The following is a 27097-nucleotide window of genomic DNA, read 5'->3' on the forward strand; positions in this document are numbered from 1 at the left end:
AGCTAAGCTATTAGGGCCCACTATGAATAACACAAATATTACTATCATTTAGGAAATCCCAGGAGTTTAGAGGCTACCTCCCAGGAACAAAGGACAAAGGCTAGCCAAATACTTTATTCTACAGCAGTGACAGAACCTGAATCGACTCCCTGGGAATCTTGAACCTGAGCTCTTGACATGTATCTATCCCCTTCTGTGAGCCTGCTACTAAGTGGTTTACTTGTATTAATATATTTCTTCCTCAGGACAACCCTGTGATGATAGTACCATCATCTCAATTTTACAGATGAGGAAACTGAGGCACAGAGAGGAAAAGGAACCTGCTCATTGTCACACAGGTAGTAAATGATGGAGCTAGGATTTGAACTCAGGCTGCCTGCCTCCAGGAGCTTGCACTCTTAACCAAGGCTCTCCAGATACCACATGTTGAGCATTGACTATGTGCTAGGTGACATGCAGGTGTTATCTAATTCTTGTAGCAGTGTTGTTTCCAAGGGAGGGCAAAGGCCCGTTTGGCTTCAAAGGCCATTCCTTCTGCACTGCCCTGTCTACCCTAGCAGTAGCAGGCAGCAAGAAAGCTCAAAACAAGCAATCCTGGAGCTTGAAAGGGCAGTATCGTAGTAGTAAAGGGAGAATAATGACTTCAAAACAGGTTGGTTTACACATTAAGTGCTGAAGAATATTCAAAGGGTGAAACTGAGGAAGGATTCTTGTATTTCTTTTTTTTTTAAACATCTTTATAGGAGTATAATTGCTTAACAATGGTGTGTTAGTTTCTGATTTATAACAAAGTGAATCAGTTATACATATACATATGTTCCCATATCTGTTCCCTCTTGCATCTCCCTCCCTCCCACCCTCCCTATCGCACCCATCCAGGCGGTCACAAAGCACCGAGCTGATCTCCCTGTGCTATGCGGCTACTTCCCACTAGCTATCTACCTTACGTTTGGTAGTGTATATATGTCCATGCCTCTCTCTCGCTTTGTCACAGCTTACCCTTCGCTCTCCCCATATCCTCAAGTCCATTCTCTAGTAGGTCTGTGTCTTTATTCCTGTCTTACCCCTAGGTTCTTCATGACATTTATTTTTTTCTTAAATTCCATATATATGTGTTAGCATATGGTAGTTGTCTTTCTCTTTCTGAGTTACTTCACTCTGTATGACAGACTCTGGGTCTATCCACCTCATTACACATAGCTCAATTTCGTTTCTTTTTATGGCTGAGTAATATTCCATTATATATATGTGCCACGTCTTCTTTATCCATTCATCTGATGATGGACACTTAGGTTGTTTCCATCTCTGGGCTACTGTAAATAGAGCTGCAGTGAATATTTTGGTACATGACTCTTTTTGAATTATGGTTTTCTCAGGGTATATGCCCAGTAGTGGGATTGCTGGGTCATATGGTAGTTCTATTTGTAGTTTTTTAAGGAACCTCCACACTGTTCTCCACAGTGGCTGTATCAATTTACATTCCCACCAACAGTGCAAGAGGGTTCCCTTTTCTCCACACCCTCTCCAGCATTTATTGTTTCTAGATTTGTTGATGATGGCCATTGTGACTGGTGTGAGATGATATCTCATTGTACTTTTGAGTTGCATTTCTCTTATGATTAATGATGTCGAGCATTCTTTCATGTGTTTGTTGGCAGTCTGTGTATAGTCTTTGGACAAATGTCTATTTAGGTCTTCTGCCCATTTTTGGATTGGATTGTTTGTTTTTTTGTTATTGAGCTGCATGAGCTGCTTGTAAATTTTGGAGATTAATCTTTTGTCAGTTGCTTCATTTGCAACTATTTTCTCCCATTCTGAGGGTTGTCTTTTGGTCTTGTTTATGGTTTCCTTTGCTGTGCAAAAGCTTTGAAGTTTCATTAGGTCCCATTTGTTTATTTTTGTTTTTATTTCCATTTCTCTACGAGGTGGGTCAGAAAGGATCTTGCTGTGATTTATGTCATAGAGTGTTCTGCCTATGTTTTCCTCTAAGACTTTGATAGTTTCTGGTCTTACATTTAGGTCTTTAATCCATTTTGAGCTTATTTTTGTGTATGGTGTTAGGGAGTGATCTAATCTCATACTTTTACATGTACCTGTCCGGTTTTCCCAGCACCACTTATTGAAGAGGCTGTCCTTTCTCCACTGTACATTCCTGCCTCCTTTATCAAAGGTAAGGTGACCATATGTGTGTGGGTTTATGTCTGGGCTTTCTGTCCTGTTCCATTGATCTATCTTTCTGTTTTTGTGCCAGTACCATACTGTCTTGATTACTGTAGCTTTGTAGTATAGTCTGAACTCAGGGAGCCTGATTCCTCCGGCTCCGTTTTTCATTCTCAAGATTGCTTTGGCTATTCGGGGTCTTTTGTGTTTCCATACAAATTGTGAAATTTTTTGTTCTAGTTCTGTAAAAAATGCCAGTGGCAGTTTGATAGGGATTGCATTGAATCTGTAGATTGTTTTGGGTAGTAGGGTCATTTTCACAATGTTGATTCTTCCAATCCAAGAACATGGTATATCTCTCCATCTATTTGTATCATCTTTAATTTCTTTCATCAGTGTCTTATAATTTTCTGCATACAGGTCTTTTGTCTCCTTAGGTAGGTTTATTCCTAGATATTTTATTCTTTTTGTTGCCATGGTAAATGGGAGTGTTTTCTTGATTTCACTTTCAGATTTTTCATCATTAGTGTACAGGAATGCCAGAGATTTTTGTGCATTAATTTTGCATCCTGCTACTTTCCCAAATTCATTGATTAGCTCTAGTAGTTTTCTGGTAGCATCTTTAGGATTCTCTATGTATAGTATCATGTCATCTGCAAACAGTGACAGCTTTACTTCTACTTTTCCGATTTGTATTACTTTTATTTCCTTTTCTTCTCTGATTGCTGTGGCTGAAACTTCCAAAACTATGTTCAGTAAGAGTGGTGAGAGTGGGCAACTTTGTCTTGTTCCTGATCTTAGTGGAAATGCTTTCAGTTTGTCACCATTGAGGGTGATGTTGGCTGTGGGTTTGTCATATAGGGCCTTTATTATGTTGAGGAAAGTTCCCTCTATGCCTAGTTTCTGCAAGGTTTTTATCATAAATGGGTGTTGAATTTTGTTGAAAGCTTTCTCTGCATCTATTGAGATGATCACATGGTTTTTCTCCTTCAACTTGTTAATATGGTGTATCACGTTGATTGATTTGCATATATTGAAGAATCCTTGCATTCTTGGATTAAACCCCACTTGATCATGATGTATGGTCCGTTTAATGTGCTGTTGGATTCTGTTTGCTAGTATTTTGTTGAGGATTTTTGCATCTATGTTCATCAGTGATATTGGCCTATAGTTTTCTTTCTTTGAGACATCATTGTCTGGTTTTGGTATCAGGGTGATGGTGGCCTCGTACAATGAGTTTGGGAGTGTTCCTCCCTCTGCTATATTTTGGAAGAGTTTGAGAAGGATAGGTGTTAACTCTTCTCTAAATGTTTGATAGAATTTGCCTGTGAAGCCATCTGTTCCTGGGCTTTTGTTTCTTGGAAGATTTTTAATCAAAGTTTCAATTTCAGTGCTTGTGATTGATCTGTTCATATTTTCTATTTCTTCCTGATTCAGTCTTGGCAGGTTGTGAATTTCTAAGAATTTGTCTATTTATTTCTGGTTGTCCATTTTATTGGCATAGATTTGCTTGTAGTAATCTCTCATGATCTTTTGTATTTCTGCAGTGTCATTTGTTACTTCTCCTTTTTCTAATTTCTAATTAGAATTTCTAATTCTATTGATTTGAGTCTTCTCCCTCTTTTTCTTGATGAGTCTGGCTAATGGTTTATCAATTTTGTTTATCTTCTCAAAGAACCAGCTTTTAGTTTTATTGATCTTTGCTATCGCTTCTTTCATTCCTTTTCATGTATTTCTGATCTGATTCTTATGATTTCTTTCTTTTTGCTAAATTTGGGGTTTTTTTGTTCTTCTCTCTAATTGCTTTAGGTGCAAGGTTAGGTTGTTTATTGGAGATGTCTCCTGTTAGGATTGCATTGCTATAAACTTCCCTCTTAGAACTGCTTTTGCTGCATCCCATAGATTTTGGGTCATCGTGTCTCCATTGTCATTTCTTTCTAGGTAATTTTTTATTTCCTCTTTGATTTTTTCAGTGATCACTTCGTTATTAAGTAGTGTATTGTTTATCCTCCATGTGTTTGTATTTTTTACAGGTCGTTTCCTGTAATTGATATCTAGTCTCATAGCATTGTGGTCAGAAAAGATACTTGATACAATTTCAGTTTTGTTAAATTTACCAAGGCTTGATTTGTGACCCAAGATATGATCTATCCTGGAGAATGTTCCATGAGCACTTTAGAAAAATGTGTATTCTGTTGTTTTTGGATGGAATGTCCTATAAATATCAATTAAGTTCATCTTGTTTAATGTATCATTTAAAGCTTGTGTTTCCTTAGTTATTTTCATTTTGGATTATCTGTCCATTGGTGAAAGTGTGGTGTTAAAGTCCCCTACTATGAATGTGTTACTGTTGATTTCCCCTTTTATGGCTGTTAGTATTTGCCTTATGTATTGCGGTGCTCCTATGTTGGGTGCATAATTTACAATTGTTATATCTTCTTCTTGGATCGATCCCTTCATCGTTATGTAGTGTCCTTCTTTGTCTGTTGTAATAGTCTTTATTTTACAGTCTATTTTGTCTGATATGAGAATTGCTACTCCAGCTTTCATTTGGTTTCCATTTGCATGAAGTATCTTTTTCCATCCCCTCACTTTCAGTCTGTATGTGTCTCTAGGTCTGAAGTGGGTCTCTTGTAGACAGCAAATATATGGATCTTTTTTTTGTATCCATTCAGCCAATCTGTGTGTTTTAGTGGGAGCATTTAGTCCTTTTACATTTAAGGTAATTATCGATATGTATGTTCCTATTCCCATTTTCTTAATTGTTTTGGGTTCGTTATTGTAGGTCTTTTCCTTCTCTTGTGTTTCTTGCCTAGAGAAGTTCCTTTAGCAGTTGTTGTAAAGCTGGTTTGGTGGTGCTGAACTCTCAGCTTTTGCTTGCCTGTAAAGGTTTTAATTTCTCCATTAAATCTGAATGAGGTCCTTGCTGGGTAGAGTAATCTTGGTTGCAGGTTTTTCTCCTTCATCAATTTAAATATGTTCTGCCAGTCCCTTCTGGCTTGCAGAGTTTCTGCTGAAAGATCAGCTGTTAACCTTATGGAGAGTCCCTTGTGTGTTATTGTTGTTTTTCCCTTGCTGCTTTTAATATGCTTTCTTTGTATTTAATTTTGGACAGTTTGATTAATATGTGTCTTGGTGTGTTTCTCCTTGGATTTATCCTGTATGGGACTCTCTGTGCTTCCTGGACTTGATTATCTATTTCGTTTCCCATATTGGGGAAGTTTTCAGCTATAATCTCTTCAAATATTTTCTCAGTCCGTCTCTTTTTCTCTTCTTCTTCTGGTACCCCTAGAATTCGAATGTTGTTGCGTTTAATGTTGTCCCAGAGATCTCTGAGACTGTCCTCACTTCTTTTCATTCTTTTTTCTTTATTCTGCTCTGCAGTAGTTATTTCCACTATTTTATCTTCCAGGTCACTTATCCGTTCTTCTGCCTCAGTTATTCTGCTATTAATCCCATCTAGAGTATTTTTCATTTCATTTATTGTGTTGTTCATCATTGCTTGTTTCATCTTTAGTTCTTCTAGGTCCTTGTTAAATGTTTCTTGCATTTTGTTTATTCTATTTCCAAGGTTTTGGATCATCTTTACTATCATTATTCTGAATTGTTTTTCAGGTAGACTGCCTATTTCCTCTTCATTTGTTAGGTCTGGTGGGTTTTTATCTTGCTCCTTCATGTGCTGTGTGTTTTTCTGTCTTCTCATTTTGCCTGTCTTACTGTGTTTGGGGTCTCCTTTTTGCAGGCTGCAGGTTCGTAGTTCCTGTTGTTTTTGGTGTCTGTCCCCAGTGGCTAAGGTTGGTTCAGTTGGTTGTGTAGCCTTCCTGGTGGAGGGGACTAGTGCCTGTGTTCTGGTGGATGAGGCTGAATCTTGTCTCTCTGGTGGGCAGGTCCACCTCTGGTCGTGTGTTTTGGGGTGTCTGTGGACTTATTGTTATTTTGGGCAGCCTCTGTGCTAATGGATGGGGTTGTGTTCCTGTCTTGCTAGTTGTTTGGCATAGGGTATCCAGCACTGTAGTTTGCTGTTTGTTGAGTGAAGCTGGGTGCTGGTGTGGAGATCGAGATCTCTGGGAGATTTTCGCCATTTGATATTATGTGGAGCTGGGAAGTCTCTTGTGGACCAGTGTCTTGAAGTTGGCTCTCCCACCTCATAGGCACAGCACTGACTCCTGGCTGCAGCAGCAAGAGCCTTTCATCCACCTGGCTCAGAATAAAAGGGAGAAAAAGTAGAAAGAAAGAATTAGTAGTAGTAGAAGAAAAAAAGAAAGGAAGGAAGGGAGGGAAGGAGGGAAGGAGGGAGGAAGGAGGGAAGGAAAGAAAGAAGATAAATTAAAATAAAATAAAGTAAGACAAAATATAATAAAGTTATTAAAATAAAAAAATAATTATTAAGAGAAAAAAAAGAAAAAAATGGATGGATAGATCCCTAGGACCAATGGTGGAAGCCAAGATATACAGACAAAATCTCACCCAGAAGCATACACATACACACTCACAAAAAGAGGAAAAGGGGAAAAAATCATAAATCTTGCTCTGAAAGTCCACCTCCTCACTTTGGGATGATTCGTTGTCTAAATGAGCGAATGAAGGAAAGAAAGATAGAAAGAAGAAAGATAAAATCAAATAAAATAAAGTTAATAAAATAAAAAATAATTATTAAGAAAAAGAATTAAAAAAACAAACAAAAAACGGATGGATAGAACCCTAGGACAAATGGTGGAAGCAAAGGTATACAGACAAAATCTCACACAGAAGAATACACATACACATTCACAAAAATAGGAAAAGGGGAAAAAAATCATAAATCTTCCTCTCAAAGTCCACCTCCTTAATTTGGGATGATTCGTTGTCTATTCATGTATTCCACATATGCAGGGTACATCAAGTTGATTGTGGAGCTTTAATCCGCTGCTTCTGAGGCTGCTGGGAGAGATTTCCCTTTTTATTCTTTGTTGTCACATCTCCCAGGGGCTCATCTTTGGATTTGGCCCCGCCTCTGTGTGTAGGTCGCTGGAGGGCGTCTGTTCTTCGCTCAGACAGGACGGGGTTAAAGTAGCAGCTGTTTCGGGGGCTCTGGCTCACTCAGGCCGGGGAGGAGGGAGGGACACGGAGTGCGGGGCGGGCCTGCGGCGGCAGAGGCCGGCATGATGTCGCACCAGCCTGAGACGCGCCGTGCGTTCTCCCAGGGGAGTTGTCCCTGGATCCCAGGAACCTGGCAGTGGCAGGCTGCACAGGCTTCCCAGACGGGAGGTGTGGATAGTAGCCTGTTCTCGCACACAGGCTTCTTGGTGGCGGCAGCAGCAGCCTTAGCGTCTCATGCCCGTCTCTGGAGTCCGCGCTTTTAGCCCCAGCTCGAGTGCGTCTCTGGAGCTCCTTTAAGCAGCGCTCTTAATCCCCTCTCCTCACGCACCAGGAAACAAAGAGGGAAGAAAAAGTCTCTTGCCTCTTTGGCAGGTCCAGACTTTTCCCCGGACTCCCTCCTGGCTAGCTGTGCTGCACCAACCCCCTGCAGGCTGTGTTCATGCCGCCAATGCCAGTCCTCTCCCAGCGCTCCGACTGAAGCCCGAGCCTCAGCTCCAGGCCCCGCCCGTTCAGGCGGGTAGCAGACAAGCCTCTCCGGCTGGTGAGTGCCGGTTGGCACCGATCCATTGTGCGGGAATCTCTCCGCTTTGCCCTCCGCACCCCTGTTGCTGTGCTCTCCTCCGCGGCTCTGAAGCTTCCCCCTCCGCCACCCGCAGTCTCTGCCCGCGAAGGGGTTTCCTAGTGTGTGGAAACCTTTCCTCCTTCACAGCTCCCTCCCACTGGTGCAGGTGCTGTCCCTATTCTTTTGTCTCTGTTTTTTCTTTTTTTCTTTTGCCCTACCCAGGTACGTGGGGAGTTTCTTGCCTTTTGGGAGGTCTGAGTGCCAGCATTCAGTAGGTGTTGTGTAGGAGTTGTTCCACGTGTAGATGTATTTCTGGTGTATCTGTGGCGAGAAAGGTGATCTCTGCGTCTTACTCTTCCGCCTCTTCCCGGAAGCCCTGTATTTCTTTTGTTTTTCTTTTTTTTGCTTGCAGGTTTTCTTTCATTTATTTATTTTTTATTTTTTTGGCCATGCCCCGGGGCATGTGGGATCTTAGTTCACCCACCAGGGATCGAACCTGCACCCCCTGCATTGGAAGCACAGAGTCTTAACCACTGGACTGCCAGGAAGTCCCCAGATTCTTTTATTTCTTGATTATGAGGTCACTATTAGCACTATCAGTAAAGTTGTGGGAAGACTAGTGTAGACTACAAAGGACTAAGAGAGTGGGAGAGTGAAGAGCAGTTTGATCAGAGAAGATGAGAGGAAGGAGAGTAGTTTGAGGGAATGGCCGAAACAAGGAAGTGATATATTTTACCATTTTACTATGGAAGCTTTCACATATGTAAATAAAGAGTAGTATAATGAATCCCATATACCTATCAACATTCTGCTATTCTTATTTCATTTATTTCCCTACCATATTTTTTTCTGGAGTATTATTTTAACCTTTTTATTTTGAACTGATTTTAGACATACAGAAAAGTTGCAAAAATGGTACAGAGAGTTCCTGTATACCCCTCACCCAGCTTCCTCTAGTGTTAACATTGTATATAACCATAGTACAGTGATCAGAACCAGGAAGTTAACGTTGGTACAACACTATTAAACTACAGATCTTATTTGAATTTTATCAGGATTTCCACGAATGTCCTTTTTTGTTCCAGGATCTTATCCAGGATCTCATCCAGGATCTCACATTGCATTTAGCTGTTATTTTTCCTTAGTTTCCTCCAGTTTGTAATCGTTCTTCAGTCTTTCCTTGTCTTTCATAATCTTTTGTGAGTGTTTTAAAGCAAATCTGAGACATATCACTTTACCCATAATACTTCAGTATGTTTCCCTAATAGGTAAGGACTTTTGTTTTGTTATCACACATAATATAATAATAATCACTCCTTAATATCATCTAATCTATTCACCTCCCAATTTTCTAAAAAAGAAAAAATGTGTTTTTACAATTTGTCCAAATCAGGATTCAAACAAGGTCAACAAATTGCATTTGGTTAGTAAGTCTCTCTTTTCTCTAAAGGAACATTTCTTTTCCTTTGTTTGTTTGTTTTTTTTTAAATTTATTTTATTTTTGGCTGTGTTGGGTTTTTGTTGCTGCATGCAGGCTTTAGTTGCGGCGAGCAGGGGCTACTCTTTGTTGCAGTACACAGGCTTCTCATTGCGGTGGCTTCTTTTGTTGTGGAGCATGGGCTGTAGGCGCATGGGCTTCAGTAGTTGTGGCAGCAGGCTCAGTAGGTGTGGCTTGTGCAGGCTCAGTAGTTGTGGTGCATGGGCTTAGTTGCTCTGCGGCATGTGGGATCTTCCCAGACCAGGGCTCAAACCCGTCTCCCTTGTGTTGGCAGGTGGATTCTTAACCACTGAGCCACCAGGAAAGTCCCAATAAGTCTCTTTTAATATATGCGTTCTCCTCTTTTTAATGTAATTTATTTGTTTAAATTCAGTCATTTCTCTTGTAGAATTCTCCACTTTCTGTATTTGGCTGATTGTATCCTTGTGGTATTTTTAGTATGTGCCTCTGTCCACATATTTCCTGTAAACTTTAAGATCCAGAGGCTTGATTATATTTAGATTCATTTTGGCCTGGGGAGGGGAGGCAAAAAGGAAAAAGAACTTAGATGGTCCCTAAAATTAGGAATTTTTTGTTTATTTTTTAACTTTTTATTAAGAAAAATTTCAAACACACAAAAGTAGAATGGTAATGTGGACCCTCAGGTACCTAACCTTCAATAATAATTACCAGTTTATGGCCAATCTTCTTTCTTCTATAGCCCTACCTGCTTTTCTCTATACTATTTTGAAGCAAATCCCCAGCATCATTACATTAGTAAATATTTGATATGTATCTCTAAAAGATAAGGATTGTTTTTAAAGAACATAACCACGATATCATTGGTACATCTAAAAAATCAATAATTCCCTAATATCAAATATCTTGTCGGTGTTCAAATTTCCAGTTATCTCCTAAATGTTATATTTTTATAATTTAAAGTCTGGCCCACTACCTATTTTTGTAAATAAGGTTTCATTGGAACACAGCCAAACATAACTTTTTTTTGCAGTACAGGGGCCTCCCACTGCCGCGGCCCCTCCCGCCGCGGAGCGTAGGCTCCAGACGCACAGGCCCAGTGGCCATGGCTCACGGGCCCAGCCACTCCGCGGCACGTGGGATCCTTCCAGACCAGGGCTCGAACCTGTGCCCCCCGCATCGGCAGGCGGACCCCCAACCACTGCGCCACCAGGGAAGCCCCCCAAACATAATTTTTTATATATTGTCTTTGATTGCTTTCATGCTACAGTGGCAGAGTTGAGCAACTGCAACAGAAACCATTTGGCTCTCAAAACCTAAAATATTTACTATTTGGGTCCTTCACAGAAGAAGTTTGGTGACCTCTGCTTTAGGCAGTCATCTTTTAGAATAATTAAAAATAAAATATTTTTTATATTTACCTTCATTTAAACCACTTCTGGTTATCTTCATTTCCTTGTGTAAATCCAAATCTCCTTCTGATATCATATTCCTTTCTGAAGATCATACTTTAATATTTCTTATAGTGCATGTTTCAGCTTTTGCTCATCTGAAAAATGTCATTGCTTTGCCTTCATTTTTAATAGCTATTTTTGCTGGGTTTAGAATTCTGGGTTGACAGTTTTATTTGTTCAGTACTCTAAAGGTGTGTCCATTTTCTTCTGCCTTGTGTAGTTTTGGGTGAGATGTCTGTTACCTGTTTCCTCTGATTGCAATGTCTTTTTTCTCTGGCAGACTTTAAGGTTTTCCTCTTTATCTTTGGTTTTCAGTAGTGTGAATGTGTCTAGGTTTGTGGATTTTTGCTTTTGTCTTTAGGTATTTATCTTTTTAAATATAATTTTTATTTATTTTTTAAAATTTTATTTATTTATTTGGCTGTGTTGGGTCTTCGTTTCTGTGCGAGGGCTTTCTCTAGTTGTGGTGAGTGGGGGCCACTCTTCATCGCAGTGCACGGGCCTCTCACTGTCGCGGCCTCTCTTGTTGTGGGGCACAGGCTCCAGATGCGCAGACTCAGTAGTTGTGGCTCACGGGCCTAGTTGCTCCGCGGCATGTGGAATCTTCCCAGACCAGGGCTCGAACCCGTGTCCCCTGCGTTGGCAGGCAGATTCTCAACCACTGTGCCACCAGGGAAGCCCGAGGTATTTATCTTGATTGGGGTTTTCTGGGCTTGGATCTGTCATTTGATGTCTTCGTTATTTTTGGAAAACAATTCAGTTGTTATATTTTCAAATATTTTTTTCAGATCCATTATCTTTCTCCTCTTGTGGGATTTCAATAATATACAAATTAGACTGTTTAATATCGACCCACAGTTCTTGCATGCTCTGTTCTGTTTTGGGGTGTTCTTTTTTGTTTTTCTCTAGTTTTATTGAGGTATTATTGGCATATAACATTGTATAAGTTTAAGGTGTACAATGATTTTTTTTTTTCTTTTGCGGTACACGGGCCTCTCACTGTTGTGGCCTCTCCCGCTGCGGAGCACAGGCTCTGGACGCGCAGGCTCAGCGGCCATGGCTCACGGGCCTAGCCGCTCCACGGCATGTGGGATCTTCCTGGACTGGTGCACGAACCTGTGTCCCCTGCATCGGCAGGCGGACTCTAAACCACTGTGCCACCAGGGAAGCCCCAATACAATGATTTGATGTGTGTAATTTTTAAATTTTCTAACTCTTCTTGTTTTGTTTTTGTTTAGATAATTTTCACTGACCTATCACCGATTTCTTTATTTGGCTCTGTTGAGTCTGCTGATAAGGCTGTCAAAGGCATTCTTCATCTGTTACTATCTATATTCACTTACTTCTAGCGTTACCTTTGACTCTTACAGTTTCCATCTCTTGGCAGAAATTCATCATCATTCATGCATGTATCTTTTCTACTAGAGCCTTTTAAACATATTAATTGTATTCATGGTAAATTTTTCTTCTGAAATTCTAACATCTGGGTCACCTCAGAGTCTGGTTTAATTGCTTTGTCTTGTAACAGAAGGTTGTTTCCCTGTGTGTGTGTGTGTGTGTGTGTGTGTGTGTGTGTGTGTGTGTTTATGGGGAAGGGGTAATTTTTTTATTGATCACTGGCCATCGTGTATAACAGTAGAGACTGCCTGGAAATGGCACATCTTTTCTGCTAAGTTGTTACTATGGGGGTTAAGCCAATATAGTAAGGAGTTGAACTGTATTTGGGTTTTGTACTTGATATGGGAACCTTCAATGCATCATCAGCTTCAAATTCCTCCCCTATTACCTTGTGCTTAGGGTGGGCACTAGGTTTTCCCAGTGTTTTTCTTAATGTTCCTCCTCCATGCTTAGTTTTCTGCATTCCCTTTGCCCCTGCATAAGATAGTCGGTTTCTCTCCAAGCTCTAGCCCCTCCCTTAGCACTAGACTGCTATTGCTTGTTATTGCATACTTGCTAGCCTTGTGGTGGGTACCTGGGAGGTGGAGATTCTTTGTTGTTTTGGTCCAGCCTCTGCCTTAGGTAGGTCATGTGTCCCTGAGTCTTCCTGGGTGAGACTTTCTCAGTGATCCTGTCTCTCCCCCAGCTGAAGGGAGACTCTAATAGTCTGGCCTCAGGATGATTTCCCACCCCTCCTCCAGGAGTAGTGAGGTTTGTCTTTTCCCTTTCCCCAGCCACAGTGGGTTTTCACCTGTGCTCTGGAGACAACAGAGTTTGCTGATCTTCCCCCAGCAGCTTTAAGTCTCTTTTTCTGTAGGGGAGAAGGGTCTGAGCCAGTCTCTGTGCATTTCTCAGAAGAGGCAGCTACTCCCCTTACACCTGGACCAATGGAAGTCTGTGGAGAAGAGCCTGCAAGTGGGTGTGAATGCCTCCTGTGTCTAATGCTTCCAGGGACACTGTACTCTCACACCAGTCAACACTTGGTCTTTAGCAATTCATTTTAAATTTTAGCTGAACTCTTAGTCATCTGTGTGATGCCCAGTGTTGTTGTCTTCTTGTGCTTTGCTACAGGTGAGCCAGTGCTCATGTCCCATCTCTTCTTGGAAGTAAGTGCCTGTCTTTCCTTAGATTTCATTCATGCTACTTGGTTGCCCTACAACCTCAGCTCTCTGATGGGTTCAAGGAAAGTTATGATTTTGTAGTTAGTCTAGCTTTTTCTCATTGTTCTAGTGGATGGGATGCTCATTCCAGTTTTCTGCATCCTAATTGGAAGTCAAATTACAGTGTTGTAAAGTCACTTGAAATAGTTGCTCTCTGTGTGGTTGTGTATTTAATTCAGTAGATTCATTTGTTTCATTTTTCTTTCAGTTTTGGGGACTGCTTTTAAATTTTAATTTTGTCTCATAATTCTGTGAAGTTATTTGTATGATTTCAAGTTATATATACAGAACAATGTGTGTTCCAAGAAGACTAACTTCTCTACTTGTTTCCTCCACCTTATTCCCTCCTTTCCTAATTAGGAAGCCTCTTTAAAAAAAAATCTATGACATTTCTTACATTACATGTGACAGGTCACATTACATGACTTATTTCTTATATTTAAAAGATATTCAGATATGTATATATATATTTGTACCCCCTCTTTTCTCAGATAAATGGTAGCATGTATACAGACTTTCCTCCACATTATTTTTTAATTTAACACTCCATAATAGTTCTTTAGAGATATACCCATTCCTTCTTACAGCTGCATAGCACTCCATTATGTGGACATACCATGCTTTATTCAACTGGTTCTCTGTTGATGGGCATTTGGGCTATTCTCAGGTTTTTCGCTTTTACAGATAGTGTTGTAATGAAGAGCCTTGTTTGTGTGTATATATATATATGACTTTTTGTATTTTTACCACTTTAGACTCCTAAAAGTGGTGAGCAATCCATATATAAATTTACTAGATATTGCCAGATTAATCTTCAATAGGGCCTAGTACCATTTTACCTCCCCAGCAGCAGTGTGTGAGTGCTTTTACCTCTCAGCTTCACTTGCAGAATGTGTGGTCAAACTTGGATTTTTGCCGGTCTAACAGGTGAAGAATTTTCAAGTAGCTTTAATTTGCATTTCCTTATTAAGAGTGTGATTGAGAAGCTGCTTTTCATAAGTTCTTTGAACAACCTTATTCTTCCTAAAATTTTAGTATACTGTCTTGTATTTCATTTACCTGTAACTATTGCCCACTAAACATTGGGCCAAAAACCATATGAGAAGGGATTGCTTATGTTTTCTTAGGAACTTGAAGATTCTAGAGTTTCAGTCACAGTAATCAAATTTGGCATATGAACGTAAGAGTTTAAAAGTTTGCAATCTTGCAGTTCACTTTGGAAATGTTATTTGATCTGTGGTTGCCAGTAATCTGGTAAAAAGAGTATAAATAATGATGTGTTTTGCTATTTCCATGTTCTTCCCAGTTTCCCTTTAGATTTCACATAATGCTCCTTTTTAGCCAGCAGAGGCCACTGGAGCCCAGTAAGGAGCAGAAGTGCAACAGAATTGTGGCTGTGCTAAGATGTGATCACTGAAATGTCACTAAAAGTTCTGCAATCTTACTAGCTTCTGTCCTGTTAAGATTTCATGCTTGACAGCTCATGCAGCTCAATATCAAAAAAAAACAAATAACCCAATCCAAAAATGGGCAGAAGGCCTAAATAGACATTTTTTCAAAGAAGACATATAGATTGCCAACAAACACATGAAAAGATGCTCAACATCACTAATAATTAGAGAAATGCAAATGAAAACCACAATGAGGTATCATCTCATACTGGTCAGAATTGCCATCATCAACAAATCTAGAAACAGTAAATGCTGGAGAGGGTGTGCAGAAAAGGGAACCCTCCTGCACTGTTGGTGGGAATGAAAATTGATACAGCCACTGTGGAAAACAGTATAGAGGTTCCTTAAAAAACTACAAATAGAACTACCATATGACCCAGCAATCCCACTACTGGGCATATACCTTGAGAAAACCATAATTCAAAAAGAGACATGCACCCCAATGTTCATTGCAGCACTATTTACAATAGCCAGGACATGGAAGGAACCTAAATGTCCATCGACAGATGAATGGATAAAGAAGATGTGGCACATATATACAATGGAATGTTACTCAGCCATAAAAAGGAGTGAAATTGAGTTATTTGTAATGAGGTGGATGGACCTAGAGCCTGTCATACAGAGTGAAGTAAGAAAGAGAAAAGCAAATACCGTATGCTAACACATATATGGAATCTAATAAAACGGTACTGATGAACCTAGTGGCAGGGTGGGAATAAAGACGCAGACATAGAGAACGGACTTGAGGACATGGGTGTGGGGGATGGGGAAGCTGGGACGAAGTGAAAGAGTAGCATCGATGTATATACACTACCAAATGTAAAATAGATAGCTAGTGGGAAGCTGCTGTATAGCACAGGGAGATCAGCTTGATGCTTTGTGATGACCTAGAGGGGTGGGATAGGAGGGTGGGAGAGAGGCTTAAGAGGGAGGGGATATGAGGATATATGTATACATATAGCTGATTCACTTCGTTGTACAGCAGAAACTAACACAACATTGTAAAGCAATTATACTCTGATAAAGATATTAAAAAAAGATTTCATGCTTGAAAGAAACCAGATATTTGAGGGCAAGAAAGTCTATGCCATTTACTTTATAATTTTTTCCATTGTTTGCCATCTCCTTCTTTAAGTTAAAAGAAATAAGCATTTGAGAATTTTAGCTAACTGTATTTTTCGATGTCTGGTGAGCTAACACCTTATTTTAAAAACTGTATAAAACCCTACAAAAAGACATGGTCCTGCTCTCTGGGAAATGATGATGTCTTTGGGGGAATCCTACAGTTTATTACAGGCTTTAAATTTTTGTCCCTAATTCTTCTCAGTTTGCAGGCCTTTCAGATATATCTATCTCACAAGACATCCCTGTGGAAGGAGAAATCACCATTCCCATGAGATCTCGCATTCGGGAATTTGACAGCTCCACACTGAATGAATCTGTTCAGAATACCATTGTAAGTTAGACAAGTTGAGAGAACTTCTGTTCAGTGTCATGGGGCTAAATAGCTAATAGCACTTTGTAATATTTTTGTTTTGGTTCACTGGTTTTCAGTGTATTTTATTTATTGAAATTTAAGGTTCTCCCCTAGAGAATAATTTGGTACAGCCTTTTTGGAAAGCAGTTTGGCTGTAATGGATATTAAGGAACTTAAAATGTCCAATCTTTTTGAGGTGATAATTCCCGCTTCTCTAGGTATAGTATAAGGAAAAAAATTTTTTAATACAAAAGTATTTTAAAAAATACAGAAAAATGTTTATACAAAGATGTTTGTTACAGCAATATTTATAATGGGGGAAAGTTGCAAAGAAGAGTAATCGGTTAAGTAAATTACGTTACATCTATGTGGTAGAATGGTAAACAACCATTAAAAGTCATGTTTACAAAGAACTATTAATGACATGAAGAAATTTCTAAATTAGGACAGAACTACCTCAACTATAATTTGAGAGGTTATGTTTATATGACTGCACCCTTCTTTAAATGTCTTGATTTTTTAAAATCTGGCTTCTAGGATTCATTTGCCAGAATGTATGGGAATGTTGAAAATTAATTGACTTTACATATTGTGAAGAATGTGTTAGCTTGGGAGCAGGCTGATTGCCCCTTGTGACCTCATCATGTATGAACTGAAAGTTAGGTGCTGTGTTTTGCAGAGCAGATCTTACTAGTGCTGTTATTTTCGTTTCTTTAAGTAACATATTAGGAGGGCTTTGTTTCTCCTCTGTGGAGTTTAAAAACTCAAAACAGAACTGATGAATGTGGTAAAGAGTTAGATGTTGGCTTAAGGAGTTAATAGGAAAAGTTAATAGAAAAAGGAGTTAATAGAAAAACCCGACCTCTCTGGTTTGTTTGTATAGTGAAGGAATTAAACTGGAGTTATAGCTCTAAAATTCAATGAAGGGCTCCCAGGAGATTGAAATAAAAGAAATTTTAGCAAATTAAGTGAGGGGGCTGCTTGGCAACCTTGGTCATCACAGTACAAGTTGTTTATATCTTTCAGATGCGTGATCTAAAAGCTGTTGGGAAAAAATTCATGCATGTTTTGTACCCAAGGAAAAGCAATACTCTTTTGAGAGATTGTAAGTATATAAGGATTTTGAGGCTTTGCTCTTTCTCATCATACCTTATCATAAGTATTTTATAAGGCAAAGGCTCTGCGGTAATAAAACTGATGTCATTTTGCAGGATGAAAAAATACATAAATGAAGTTTTTGAAAAAAGTTAAAAATTTAGGATGGAATTTCAGAGATTGGAAGATTTTGCTAAATATATTGTCCTCATCAATAAATATAGACTGTATATTTTCACCTGCTATAATAGACACTGCAAAGAATATTTCTGGAAGTGGCAAAGACATAGGGACTTTGTTCAACCAAAGAGCTAATGATTTCCAAGGGAAAGACAAAATGTGTAAATGTTAAATTAGAATAATAGCTAATACCCATTAAAGGTTTAACAAATTAATAGTACTTTATTGACATTTCTATTTTCAGAATGATCATTTAGTCTGTTGACTGCTTTCTTTAGGAGTTCCAAAACAGTGTTTGCAGAAAATTTTGCTGTTATTTAGAATTTATTCTTAAAATTGTTAGACCTTTTCTTTTCAAGCATTCTTGGTTTTTCTTAGTACCCTTTGTCAGAAAAAAATTGAATCTGTTGTTTGAGAGTAGTAACAATGATGTTGTACATGAGTGTACCTTCTATTTTAGCAGCATTTCAGCTGTAATATAAGGATGTCAAATATGTGGCAAATGTGCCATCACTGTGTGGCAATTGGATGCAGCGTCAGAATCTTTTTCAACATAGTACATTGTGGGTTGAAGCTGACACATGATTTGCTACAGCTTGTATGTAGTGGAAAGAGCATGGGCAAATCAGTGTTTGAATAGTGTGTGATCTTGGATAAGACAGTTAATTTTTCTGAGGTTGAAGTTTCTTCCTCAGAAAAGCTGTCTTATCCAATTAGATACCAATTTAGATCCATTAGGATGGTTATTGTCAAAGAAACAGAAAATAACAAGTGTTGGTGAGGATGTGGAGAAATTGGAACCCTTGTGCATTGCTGGTGGGAATGTAAAATGGTACAGCCACTGTGTAAAACAACATGGTGGTTCCTCAAAAAATTACCACATAATTTTATAGTATATAAAATTTATAGTATAGAACTACCACATGATTCAGCACGTCTCCTTCTGGGTATATACCCAAAAGAATTGAAAGCACGGACTCAAACAGTTATTTGCACACCTGTGTTCATAGCAGCAGGTGAAAACAACTCTTACATCTATCAGTGGATGGATGGGTAAACAAAGTGTGTTATATACACCATGGTGTATGCCATATATGAATGGGTTATTATTCATCCTTAAAAAGGAGTAAAATTCCTGATACATGCTACAACTTGGATGAACCTTGAAGACATTATGCTAAGTAAAATAAGCCATACACAAAAGGACATATATGATTCCACTTATGTTAGGTACCTAGAGTAGTCAGATTTATAGAGAAAGAAAGTTAAATGATGGTTGTCAGGGACTGAGGGGGTATTGAGGCGTTATTGTTTAATGGGTTGGAGTTTCAGTTTGGGAGATGAAAAAGTTCTGGAGATGGATGGTGTGGTGCTTGCACAACAGTGAATATACTCCGTGCCTGTACAGTTAAAAGTGACTAAAATGGTAAATTTTGTGTTTTATGTATTTCACAAGAATAAGAATAGTTTTAAAATACTGTTATGAATCTTTTACAAATTAAAAAGTCTTCACTGCATTAAAAAAACAGCGTATTAATGTCAGTTGTACTTGAATTCAGCTTTTCAGTTGATAAATTTTAACAATTTATTGCTTATTTAATTAACAATAGTTTATTAGAGTGTTAGGATTATGGTTTTTCTTTTTTTACATCTTTAACAAACTTTCCACAGCGGTGTCAAAATTACTTATTTAAAAAAAAGACGTAAGTATGTACATATGCACACTTCTTTCACATAAAGTTATGTACAAGTGAGGTTAAAGTTAGAAGTGGTATATGTACATTTTTTCATATTACTTGAGGAAGATAGTTGTGCTTTAAGCTGTATGTTACTGAACTGTTGGTTTATTAATCACCCAACAGCTATTGATTGAGAACCACAGTGATTAGACCTAATGTTGACAGAGCCTTTATAGTTTTCAAAAAGTTTTCATGTTGTTTGTTAACATTTAACCCTATGAAATTACCAGTGTTGGGCTGTTTTTCACCTATAAGAACAGCAATTCTGTGCTAGTTCAATGTAGTAATTATGAAAGGGAAACAGTATTGCAGAGTGGAAAGGACTTTGTAGTAGGAATCAGAAGATTCTGGTTTTGGTTCTAGGTTCTGGTCCCACCCCCACACTTAACTGTTTACGGAAACTTGGGCACGTCTCTTCTTCCCAGCTTTGTTTTTCATATTTGTGAGGTGAACCTGATTATACTTGCCTTGTCTAATGTAGTCTCAGTTAGGTAAAGTGACTTGGCTTTAGTCTTCTTTTTGATGGTGCAGGGTAGGGCACTTATGTCTTTTGACTCCTTGCTCGTTGGTCTTTAACTGTAGTGTGCTGGAATGTGGCTTAGTAGGTGGGGAGAGGGGTGATTTGTGGGATGTGAAGTGAACAAAATGTAAAGGATATATGAAGAAGGGCATTCAGAATTAGGGAGCAGGGAGGGTCAGCAGAGGGATAGCAGAGGTCGGAAGGCTTGGGCAGACAGGGAGAGCCTTGATGTCTGAATTCCAAGAGTGGGAGAGGTACATATTGGAATAAAGACAGAAAACACTACATGGTTGTGTCTTAACAGTCTTCTGTCTTTTCTTGTAGGGGATTTATGGGGCCCTTTGATCCTTTGTGTGACGCTTGCATTGTAAGTACTTATATTTCCTTTCTTTGTCATTTGAGATAGATGAGATTTTTTTCATGGAGTTTCAAAATTGAAGGGGATTTTGACTGAATATTTCATTTAGGACTTCTATGACATATTGTACTCCTTATGTATTTAAATCTAAAAAGTCAAGTAGTTTTCTAGATCAATTCAAAGAGTGATGGAATTTAAAGATGTGAAAATTATGCCCACCTTCATTTACCAATGACTTCTTATCCTGTTTTAGCCATTTCTGTTCAACATTTATTCACACTCATGTACCTCATTAAGCTAAGTGAATTAAGTATCTGTAGGTTTAAGCACTGTTTATTTGCAAACATAATTCTTTTAAAATTTACTAAAAGTATAAGTGAGAATAAATTAGAGTAGAAGTGGTAGAGTTCAAAGCAAGATCATGTTTCAAAGTGTTATGTTTTCCATATGCATTGTATGTAAAGGGAAAGGACAGAAGAAGGAAAGCAAAGTTCCGCTGGAGAGGGGAATATAACCACTGGTAGAGTGGAAAAAATACTGCACTAGGAGGATTCAGTTCTGAGTTCTCATCCTAACTTTGCTATCAGCAGAGTGACTTTTGGCCACTAATAACCAAAATTTGTATAATGATTTTTCTTAGCTTACAGAAAACTTTTAAATACCTTCTCTTATCCTCATAACAAGAAGTGAATATTTTTCCTCTCTTGACAAACAAGCTCAGGTTCAAAGAGATTGAGGACCGAACCAAGGTCAAATATTCAGTGGTAGACCTGGAATTCAACCTCAGGTTTCCTTGACTGCCCATTCTCTACCTCTGCAATTATTACACATCTCTTCCCACGTAACCTCTCTGGGTCTCCTTTTCCATATCTATAAAAGGAGATGGTTGAGGGTCCTTTCCAGGCCGAACCTTTTATAATTTTAAATTCAAGTTTCTTACTGTATTCTTTACCCATTTTTAAATGTAAGTCAAGCACACGGTAATTTAGGTAAAAACGTGGAGTGCTCTATCTTATGCCTTTAATAACCATATCAAGGGAAACAATCCAGTGCCTTGATGAAAGGGTTTATATTAGAAGCTCTGAGCATATACTTTCTTAGTTTTGAAAGATTAACCTTAGAGATTATGGAGTTTAATACCACTTATTTGCAGAGAAGAAAATTGGAGTCCCAGAACATCAAGTGATCTGCTCCAGTTTCCATATCTAGTGACAGAATTAGGATCAATATCTGAGTCTCCTGCCTTCCGGGCCAGTTAATGTTCTTTCTATCATACCATGCTGAAGCAATAGGAGTTCCAGACAACAAGTGATGAGGGCCAGCATTCTTTGCACTGGATTGTCAGGACTTGGAATAGAGTATGCAGAACCATAGAATACAAAAGCCTGTACTGGCACATAGCATAGCAGGACAAGACTTACTGTGTGACTTCTCTATACTTTGTAATAAGAGGTTGTGAGTTTGATGTTACTTATTCTGTTACTGGAAAAAAATGACACAGAGTACAAGTGTTCTGAGTCCAAAATTCAAAGCAGTTTACATCTGTAAAATTTTTAGAGAGGATATAAGTGACTGTTCAGTTACTCAGTTTCAAAGTAAAGCCTTTTCGTGATAATCTGTATGTTTTGATTTTAAAAAATCAACAACTAAATAGGTTTATAGACTGCTTCCATTTTTAAATGCCAGAACTAGAACCTTAACCCAAGGATTACAAATTCAAATGTGTACATGCATGCATTGCGAATTGGTTACCAGAAGCCCTTTTGAAGGAATCTGCTGCTGTGTCAACTGCACCTGATTGTTGCCATGTAGGAATGCAGGTCCAGTATTGGAAACTCTTATGATTTTTCAAGAAAATCCAGAAATACCTCCCAATTTTAAAATAACATCAACTTGAATTTAAGACCATTTTAAGTATTGTATGGACCAACAACCTCATGTCTGTGAGCCATATTTAGCCCTTCAGTTTATACCCTCTGCTTAACCAAAAAAGGTCTTTGGTAATCCATTTAAGCATTCCCATGAGGTCAAATGGAGCACCTCTTCTAGTCCTGAGGCATTTGGAATTTGAAATAAGGGATATACTTCAGGCATTTTCCTTTTGTACAGCCTACATATTATAGATCTTCAGGTGAGGTTTAGGGCAGCTCCCTGATTCAAAGTTTGAGAACCCATGCTGTAACTTTGTTGCTCTAAATAAAAGACTAGGCAATTCTCATGCCATTTCCTTGTCACAGAATGCTTCAGAGAGGCTCTGTAGATAGCGAAAAAGATGGAGGGCCCCAGTTTGCAGAAGTGTTTGTCATTGTCTGGTTTGGTGCAGTTACCATCACCCTCAACTCAAAACTTCTTGGAGGAAACATGTGAGTATTATTAAAATGCATCCCTTTTCCCTTGCCAGGTTGCATATCTTAGATTTTTAAGGAAGTCTGGCTAGTTATATATTTTTCAAAAAGAAAAATCAAAATAAATGAGAGCCAAAAAGAAGGTTCTCTTAAAACCACTGAACAGAGATAACCTAGTTGAATTAAATTACCTTAAATTATCTGGGGTCCTTTGATAAGCTTCAGTGCTCTCGCTCCAGCCCCTGAAATCATAGGCAGAATTTTTTGTGTTAGAAGATTATGTCTGTCTTTGGGAACAGATGGTCCATAGTTTTCAACAAATTCTGAAATAGGTCTGTAAACCACAAAAGATTAAGAAACACCATTCTTAGAGGTTCAGTGGGAGAAGGAGGTCTCCAGGAATTAGAGCAGATCATCTAGATACTAGATGGCTGACTCTTAAGGAGTTTAAGCAGAGAGGAGGAGAGTATGGGGAGAGCAAAACTAAAGCGCATGTTTAATACAGAGGCCTATCCTTATAAAATCAACATTAGGGTATAGGTATTATGTATCTGAAGGAAGGTAATGATCCATGATACATAGAAATCTGTGTAATAAACTGTATCATGATACAGATCAGTTATATTTATGATCTTTATGGGTGTATGTTGTTTTTTAGATCTTTTTTTCAGAGCCTCTGTGTGCTGGGTTACTGTATACTTCCCCTGACGGTGGCAATGCTGGTTTGCCGGCTGGTACTTTTGGCCGAGCCAGGACCAATAAACTTCATGGTCCGGCTTTTTGTGGTGATCGTGATGTTTGCCTGGTCTATAGTAGGTAAGAACGTACTTATCTCTACAGTAACAGAGCAGACCGAAACATGAGTTAGAGATGAAGATCAGATGAGGAGGAGTGTAACTTATAAGTTACATATGAGTGATATGATTCTTGCCAGTGTCATCCATAGAACCGTCTTCTCTCAGTAGGGATAATGTTCATCTTATCTGAGTTGGCTATCTGGACTTCCGAGATGTGGAGAGTCACGTCTTTTTTTTCTTTTCAATCCTTAAATAGTGGATAGGGTTGAAAAAGGAGATTACACTAGACCTAGCTTAGTCCTGGCATATAGGAGGCATAGGTGACTTGAGAAATGGCTTGAGCCTTTTCCTGACAAATTAATCATAATAATAGCCAGCATTTACCAATTGCTTACTGTAGGCCAGGCACTTTCATAAGTACTTCATACATACTATCTCATTTAACCCTCACAACAACCCTAATAAATAAAAACAGTTATTACTGGTCCCATTTTTATAGATGAGGAACAGACCCAGAGAGGTTAAGCAACTTGCCCTAGGACACATAACTAGTGAATAGGGGAATCAAGTTTCAAACCCAACCAGATCACATACCTGTTTAGAAATGTACTATACTACCTCCCAGTATAGGTTGTTAAGTATCATAGTACTTGTCTGCTTCAGTAGAAAATTCTGCTAAAGATTAGTGAGAGCCTGTAGCACTGGCAATGAATGCTATTTGCTCATTGTTTGTACTTTCCTAAAATTCTCTTAAAATTCCACCTTAAACTGGAAGTGTTCACTAGCTTCTTTTTAATGGGATAGACAGACTGCCTAATATTTTTATGTGCAATACCATCTCTTTGGAACACGGTTAAAAGCCAAGAAGTAATCCAAAAGTAAGGTCTGAGAATGCCAGAATTGATATTCCAAGGATTGTATTAAGCTTGGGTGCTTTAACTACCCATGGAAGAGCCCCTCATTCCCTCACTTAGAGTCTGATAATTTACTGTACATGTAGTTCTGAATAGCTTAGTTATCAAGTGTCCAGGCCCACAGTGGTTCAGCAAGTAGAATCTTAGATGAGGGAGAAGTTCCTGTAATTCAGCAAATATGTATTAAGCACAGACTGTGTGTCAGGCATTGTGCTAGGCATGGTCTCTATCCTCCGAGTTCACAATCTAGGCATAAAGGTTTTCCAGGTGGGCAGTGGAAGTCTATGCAGTGTATAGTGGGGACACAGAAGAGGTAAGTGGGCAGTTCTACCTGGGGTGGCAGGATACCAGATGGTTGTTCAGGAAAGGTTTCCTTGAAGGGTGATTATCGATGAGTAAAAAGATGAGTATATGTTTCCTGGATGGACAAGAGGATTGGCATCTAAAAGAGCTGATAACTTATTAAGAACAAGTACTCAAAAAACACAGCAGTGTGAGGCCATTTGCCATGGGAGTTTTGTAAGCCTATTTAGCACAGTTCAGTAACTTCTCAGAAAAGGGTAAGAAACCCCTTTTAGAAAGGTTTCCATCTTAAATGGTTGAAACCTTTCAAAGCTTTCATACTTGAAACAGGTAGCCCTCAGCTGTCCAGAAAACTATGCTGCCAAATGCCTTTTTCTCTGAGGATCACAAATGTAACTGAACTTATAGTATATAATTCTGTGTCCCAGACTATGTCAGGCCCCTTCAAGTTTAGTAAATGTTAGTAGTTGTGACAGTCTTATTGTATTAAATATGCCTTTTTGTTGTCTTGTTTTGCTTTGTTTAGCCTCTACAGCTTTCCTTGCTGATAGCCAGCCTCCAAACCGCAAAGCCCTTGCTGTTTATCCTGTTTTCTTGTTTTACTTTGTCATCAGTTGGATGATTCTCACCTTCACTCCTCAGTAAATCAGGAAATGGAAATTAAAAACCAGGGAATTCAAAGCTCATTTCAAAGATGCAATTCACCGTGGAGTTTTGCCTTTGGCCCTCTTTTGTCTAATTTTGGAGGTATTTGGTAACTGGGTATATGAGGAGATTAAAAGGGAACCATAAAGCACCGTCACCATTTATGTAAGGAACTGATGTTTGAAAGGCCGTCCTTTCCTTCTTAATGTTATTTCTTTAAAATATGTGTGCATAGTACACACAGTATAATGCCTCCTTAAGGCATGATGGGGTCACTGTGGTCCATTTGGGTGACAACCAATGACTTGGGAAGCACATGGATACATCCTGCAAGTTGAACAGAGTTGGTAACTATATTTTCAGTTTTGAGAATACCAGTTCAGGTGCAGCTCTTAAACATATTGCCTTATGACTATTAGAATATGCCTCTCTTTTCATAAATAATAAGGGATAGTCTATTTTACTTCTCTTAAGCTTAAAAAGACAATGACAGAGGTTGGGAAAGGGGTACACAGATGTGGGAGGAGAAAACATCTAAGCAAAATTCAGATTTTGATTAGAGAAAACTCTGCACTTGTTGCTTAAAAAGAAGCAAAGGACATCTAAAACATAGGCTTTTTTAGTCTTTCTGTATAGTCACCTTTCTGCCATGCTTAATAGCAGCTCAGTGACACTCTTAATTTTTTTTAACATCTTTATTGGAGTATAATTGCTTTACAATGGTGTGTTAGTTTCTGCTTTATGACAAAGTGAATCAGTTATACATATACATATGTTCCCATATCTCTTCCCTCTTGCGTCTCCCTCCCTCCCACCCTCCCTATCCCACCCCTCTAGGTGGTCACAAACCACTGAGCTGATCTCCCTGTGCTGTGCGGCTGCTTCCCACTAGCTATCTATTTTACGTTTGGTAGTGTATCTATGTCCATGCCACTCTCACTTTGTCACAGCTTACCCTTCCCCCTCCCCATGTCCTCAAGTCCATCCTCTAGTAGGTCTGTGTCTTTATTCCCGTCTTACCCCTAGGTTCTTCATGACCTTTTTTTTTTTTCTTGGATTCCATATATATGTGTTAGCATATAGTATTTGTTTTTCTCTTTCTGACTTACTTCACTCTGTATGACAGACTCTAGGTCCATCCACCTCACTACAAATAACTCAATTTCGTTTCTTTCTATGCCTGGACACTCTTAATTTTTAATCTTACTCCCCAGTTCTGCATATGCAAGCTAAGGTGTTAGCAGTCAACTTGTAATTTTCCTTTGACTGAAGCTCTCAGTGGACCAATGCTTGAACTTACCCAAGTAGAAGACCTCAGAAATTTAGATTGGTAGGTCCCTAATGCATATTATCATGTGGGCACCTTCTCTTAAGGGTAGAATGAGGCAGTTTGGATACAGCATAGCTGTAAGGAATTTCTTGCTATTCTGTGTAGTCTGGCCTCTAACTAAAAAGTAAAGCTAAATCAAAGGCTGCATTTAACCATGTAAACATGGAGGGATTTAGTGTTCTAATGGCTGATTTCACAGAACAACTAGATGCTTAAGAGCATGAGGTAGGATGAGTTGAGTTTACAGCTGCCGCCTTCTCATAGTGGGCTTAGCAGTTTTTTCATTAGGTGTGTTTTTCGGGTTGGGGATAGCAGTTTATTTTCTTGGTTTTAGACTTTATTTGTAAAGCCAATTAGCTCTCCTTTAGAGAAGTACTTTTTTGCACATGTGCACCTACTTGTATTCTCAGCTATTTATGCACACAAGTGTGAAGGCTTTTCAGGGAGCAGAGTGTCTGGGACAGGCTGATTCTGAGCTAATCAGGGTTCTTTTAAGGTAATATGAGCTGCTGCCTTCTATAAATTGCACAGTGAAAAACTCTTAATAGACAAAGATTAGGAGTCAGGCAGAAAACATTCATTGTAAATATAGTTACTTATAAAGATAGGAATTTCTTATTCCACATTTTTTCTTT

At 38.8% G+C, this 27097-nt stretch overlaps 1 protein-coding gene across 2 annotated transcripts in view; it reads left to right on the top strand.

Moving 5' to 3' along the window:
* Positions 1-25720, top strand: part of YIPF6 (Yip1 domain family member 6) — a 30189-nt gene extending 4469 nt beyond the window's left edge. The window contains exons 2-7 of one of the 2 annotated variants that reach the window (XM_065901154.1): positions 16087-16215; positions 17263-17341; positions 20095-20137; positions 22366-22491; positions 23132-23289; positions 25014-25720. In XM_065901154.1, coding sequence (XP_065757226.1) covers positions 16087-16215; positions 17263-17341; positions 20095-20137; positions 22366-22491; positions 23132-23289; positions 25014-25132 — 654 coding nt within the window. In that variant the 3' untranslated portion in view covers positions 25133-25720. The remainder of the gene's footprint in view (positions 1-16086; positions 16216-17262; positions 17342-20094; positions 20138-22365; positions 22492-23131; positions 23290-25013) is intronic. The other variant, XM_065901155.1, reaches the window with a different exon arrangement.
* Positions 25721-27097: the final 1377 nt, after the last annotated feature.

This window comes from Phocoena phocoena, chromosome X (assembly GCF_963924675.1).
Source record: "Phocoena phocoena chromosome X, mPhoPho1.1, whole genome shotgun sequence".
NCBI lineage: Eukaryota > Metazoa > Chordata > Mammalia > Artiodactyla > Phocoenidae > Phocoena > Phocoena phocoena.